This window comes from Anguilla rostrata, chromosome 4 (genome assembly GCF_018555375.3).
Source record: "Anguilla rostrata isolate EN2019 chromosome 4, ASM1855537v3, whole genome shotgun sequence".
In the NCBI taxonomy this organism is placed as follows: domain Eukaryota; kingdom Metazoa; phylum Chordata; class Actinopteri; order Anguilliformes; family Anguillidae; genus Anguilla; species Anguilla rostrata.
Window position 1 is genome coordinate 7455015 of NC_057936.1, and position 4863 is coordinate 7459877.

At 51.8% G+C, this 4863-nt stretch overlaps 1 protein-coding gene across 1 annotated transcript; it reads right to left on the bottom strand.

Moving 5' to 3' along the window:
• Positions 1–364: 364 nt before the first annotated feature.
• s1pr3a (sphingosine-1-phosphate receptor 3a) lies at positions 365–3565 on the bottom strand. The gene is made up of 2 exons (XM_064330357.1): positions 3210–3565; positions 365–2016 (listed from the first exon to the last, which is right to left on the bottom strand). Exon 2 carries the CDS (start codon positions 1903–1905, stop codon positions 610–612), a length of 1296 nt encoding a protein of 431 aa, XP_064186427.1. The 5' UTR covers positions 1906–2016; positions 3210–3565; the 3' UTR covers positions 365–609.
• Between the last annotated feature and the right edge of the window lie 1298 nt (positions 3566–4863).

The following is a 4863-nucleotide window of genomic DNA, read 5'->3' on the forward strand; positions in this document are numbered from 1 at the left end:
GGAGGTACCATATACCACCAGTCCTCCCCCCTGAAGTGAACCAATCACTGTGTTTCCTTGCAGAGAGCAAAACCTTTTGATTGGTTCGAACAATTCCATGATTGACAGCCAATTGTGACTCCGGCCTGTTATGGAATTTGTGAAGCCTCAGCCTTACGTCACTAAATGCTGGTGCAGAAGAGGGCAGTGCTTTCCTTACGGACGAAAGAGCATCGCTCCGCCGTCACTTTCGTACGTCGCTTTGGATAAAAGCGCCGCGCAAACACGCAAGAGCCGTAACGTCTGACTTAGCGTTTAAAGACTAAACGGGACAGACTCGCCTCCGGTCGCCGTCGGTTGCGGCAGTCAGACTGGACGGGCGGCGCTCCCCGCCGCCTGTGACACGTCGCTCCGTTTCCTCGTGATGTCACGGGAAGCGGGCGCGGATCTCCGAGCGGCGGGAAAGGAGGCAGGACTCCCGAACCGATATCGCGTCGCGAGCGAAGTCGCCGCTGCGCAAGAAGGTCCGCCCTTTCTGAGGAGGATCCGAGGCACCGCCGTCAGTCTTGGGGGCCTCTCTTCAGCGCGGGCCGGGTGCGAGCGAGGCCCCGCGGGGGGGTCAAAAGGCAGTTACTCCAGAGCGAGGCCGGAGAGAGACGAGGTGGCGCCGGCGGGCAGAGCCGACCGGGTCAGAGCCTCCCCAGGGAAGGCAGGCTCTGACCAGAAGGCCCCGGCTTTGACCAGAACCACGGAGAGCAGGCTGGCGGGTCCCGCGGGGAGCGGGGGCGCGAAGGAGGGGGCGGGGGCGGGGGCGGGGTCGGGGTCGGGCCGCTGGTGGCCGGAGCTCAACGGGGTGGCCGTCCTGCTCTTGGACAGCGCGGATTTGGTGGCCCCGATGGTGACCCCGCCCACGCTGGACTTGCTGTTCTCCGGCGTGGGCGCAATGACGCCCGGGCGCGGGACGGCGCGGTTTCGGGAGGGCGGGGCGTCCGGCCGGGGCCGGCTGCAGCAGCAGCAGAGCAGCCGATAGAAGGCGGCCCTCATCTCCCGGCTGGACAGGGTGTAGATGAGCGGGTTGAGGGCGGAGTTGAGCACCGCCAGGGCGATGAACCATTCCACCTGGTACAGGACGGGGCAGCGCCGGGGGCTGCAGCCCACGTCCAGCAGCAGCAGGAGGAAGAGGGGCGCCCAGCACGCCACGAACACGCCCAGCACGATCGCCACGGTGCGCAGCAGCGCCAGCGAGTGCTCCGACGGCCGCCCGCTCACCCGCCGCCCGCTGGACGTCACCAGGCGGTAGATGCGCGTGTAGAGCGCCACCACGGCGACCAGCAGCACCGTGAACACGCAGGCGCAGAACGCCAGGTAGCTCTTGGCGTACAGCGGCAGCACGGTGGAGCAGCCGTCCAGGTGGCCCCTGCAGTTCCACCCCAGGCTGGGGAGGGCGCCGAGGAGCAGCGACACCGCCCAGCAGAACACCAGGAGCCCCGGGAGCCGGCCCCGCCCCGCGGACTCGCAGGGCTGCAGCCGCACCATGGTGAAGTGCCGCTCCAGGCCGATGGCCAGCAGGCTGAAGATGGAGGCGCTGAGCGCCACGAACATGCTGCCCTCGCGCGCCAGCCACTGCACGGGCGTGAGGAAGAAGGTGTTGCGCCCCGAGGTAGAGATGTTGACCACGTAGGCCACGCCCGCCAGCAGGTCGGACAGCGCCAGGTTGCCGATCAGGGCGTACATGCGGCTGTGCAGGCGCCCGCCGCGCCACAGCGCCAGCAGCACGGCCACGTTCTCCAGCGCGATCAGCGCGCCGATCAGCAGCAGCAGCGCCGTCTTGCCCGGCCCGCCGCCGTCGCCCGCGCCGTGCGGCCGGCCCCACTTCCCCGTGTGGTTGTAGTGCGCCACGATCTCCGCGTTCATCCCGTCCTCCATGGCCGCCCCCACCGTCGCGCCTTTCCCCGTGTCAGACAGCAGAGGGCGCCGCTGCGCGGGCGAGCGTTCGAGGTGACACTGGTGACATCATCGAGTCTCCAAGTCTCGGACCTGCCAGAACACAGTTAGTAACTATAATGACGTTCGGGTATGTTCAGAATATGTGACACGTGAGCGGGGCTCTATGCTAACATTTTCCCTGAGGAGCGCATTTGTTCTTAAGTTAAAAAATTTAGGAGCACACTAAAGCATCCCAATTAGATGTGCTCCTAAATTATTTTTCCAGATAGCACACATCAATTTTAAGGAGCATATGCTCCTAAAATGGGAGCACTGTAAAGCCCTGATGAGATATTTTTTTTTTTATTTAAATACACCCCAGATTCTCTGGTGGATAACAGACAGTAAATAATTTTGTCACTGGGACGCCAGCTTCAGCCCAGCAATATATTACATCTGATTGCTGTTACACTCTGCGTGCCGAACGAAAAAATCTGGGGGTATTTTTTCACCCCTCAGTCGTAAATATTTTTTAAACAGAATTTCTGGTCACTTAATACATCGGCGTTTCTGGTGAAGCAAGGTTGTTACTTGAAATTAAAATGACAAAAACTGTTTGCATTTGAATGGATCTCTGTGGGAATTGGGGGATGGGACTAGATTCAGCTGTAAATTATGCTGATACAGTATGGAACACATTTGTTGGCTAAATGGCTTTAAGTCATCAAGGGTCCAAGGTATCAAATGAGCCTCAAACCACCGTGCTGCTGTCAGATATGCAGTAGATACTACAAGCATTGTTTCTCCTGAATATTTTTTCCATTGAGTTCAACAGGAAAATTAATCAGGAGAAACAATTCTTAAATGACTTAAACCCATAGAGATCCATTCAAATGCAAAGAGTTTTTGTATCGCTTGTAGGACAACCTGAAAATAAGATATCCAGACACTGATGATGTTCATAGGTCACAGACATCAGGAAGTCATGGCCTGCAAATAATATGCAACCAAATACAGAACATGACTCTTTTATTTGACATAATGTACATTTGTCTACTGTATAAGTGAATTTCCCTGTTTCTAGCTTTTCCCCAAACAGTTCACTGCAGCAAAAGTAAACGAGCAAATAGTGGCACAGGAGGTCTCAGGAGTGCATTTGTTTAGTTCTTGCTAATTTTTTGACCAATGATTTGTTGTTAAGACCATTAGAAGCTTAATATTTAGTTTATTGCGTGGATATGTCATCCAGAATAAGGGCGTCAACAATAATAATAATAATACTGAATTTTAAAGAGAACCCATACCTGTTGTTCCTCTGGAGAATCGTGTGTTCCTACGTTCTGACAGAGCTGAAAAAGTTTGGATATCCTGTCCCGGAACGGTGCTGTCCAAAAGTATCCAAAATATGTGTTTTGCCACTTCAGTTAGTTAGCGCAGCTCTCCTCTTCTCTTCCCGGACCACTGCCTATATGCCTTCCTTTCCCATTCCTCTGTTTTGTTTGGTTGTAGTGCTGTAAAGTGTCCTGTCGTCGCTTTCTTTTTGATTTTACAGCCGGCGCTGTTCATTTATTGGGGCAAACTTCGCCTCAATCGCCTATGCCGCTCAACCTGAGTGGGGCGGATTCACCCGTAGTTCCGAAATCACCATCAGCCAATCACGCCCAAGGACTGGGGCTGGGCGTGTTCTCGTGCAACATGAACATTTTTTATAACGGGAACGTAACGGTCGAGGAACTTGATGTTTTTTTATGATCCTTCACACAAAGATTGAAATGCGAATGATCGAACTTGAGAAACCGAACGGTTTAAAGATCAAATTAAGAAGGATGAACTGTGTGCAACGTAAATCAACAGTTTATGATTTTGATCAAAATATGACAACGATTGAAAAGTGTATCTGTATAAATCCTTCACAATCTAATAGTTTAGGTGCAGTAGGCTTTCATTTCTCTTCCCTCATAAAAAAAAGTGACAACCAGCTTGCAGAAAACGCGCTTGGGAAAACACGGATCCAAATAAGTTATCGATTGGCGAACGAAAGCATTCAGTAATCTAAATATAAATGAGCTTCATCACTGGTATCAACAAACTTCCATCTAGTCACTTTCTGTGTGTTGATATAAATAGGACAGCAACGCCATTGATTGCAAGATTGATATGTCACATCCGTCTTCTAAGTGATACGCTATCTAATTACATATATTAATCAAAAATGATTTCCCAAGTTGGGTGGGTCCCATAAGGTGGTACCGAATCCTGTGCCAATGCCAACCGACCTACTCTCATCCTTGCTCTCTCTATCTCTTTCATTTTGTCGGTCTCTCACTCTCCTCCTTGCTCTCTCTATCTCTCTCGTTCTGTCTTCCTCTCTTTCTCTCTCTCTGTCTCCTTCACTCTCTCTCTCTCTCTCTCTCTCTCTATCTCATGTTATATGGGTGTTCATCAAACAGAATTTTTTTTTTGTCTTTTTCATCACTGCTATGGATATTATCATCATCAACACAAATTTTGACTAGTTTTTAATTAGAAGATAACGACATTGTCGGTCATGTTTTTCTCAGCTGTGTCTTTGCCACGTATCAGCAGCAGTGTTTTCCCAGCTGGCACGCTGATTAAAGAACAGTTTAATATTTTTATCATCCACCCTTTCTGTTCCTTCTTTTTCGTGTTGAGAAGGAGGATGAGTTGTCATCCTCATGCCCTTCCTGTGTGTGGGATTGTGGGATAGGTCATTCCCCTCTCATTGCACCATTCCGGGATGGACGAGAACCGTGCAGACAAGCACATGCAAACACATGCACACACACACATACACATACACACACACACACACACACACACACATACACATACGCACACACACATATACACACGCACACATACACACACATATACATACACACACATACACACACACACACTACACACACACACACACACACACCACGCATACACACA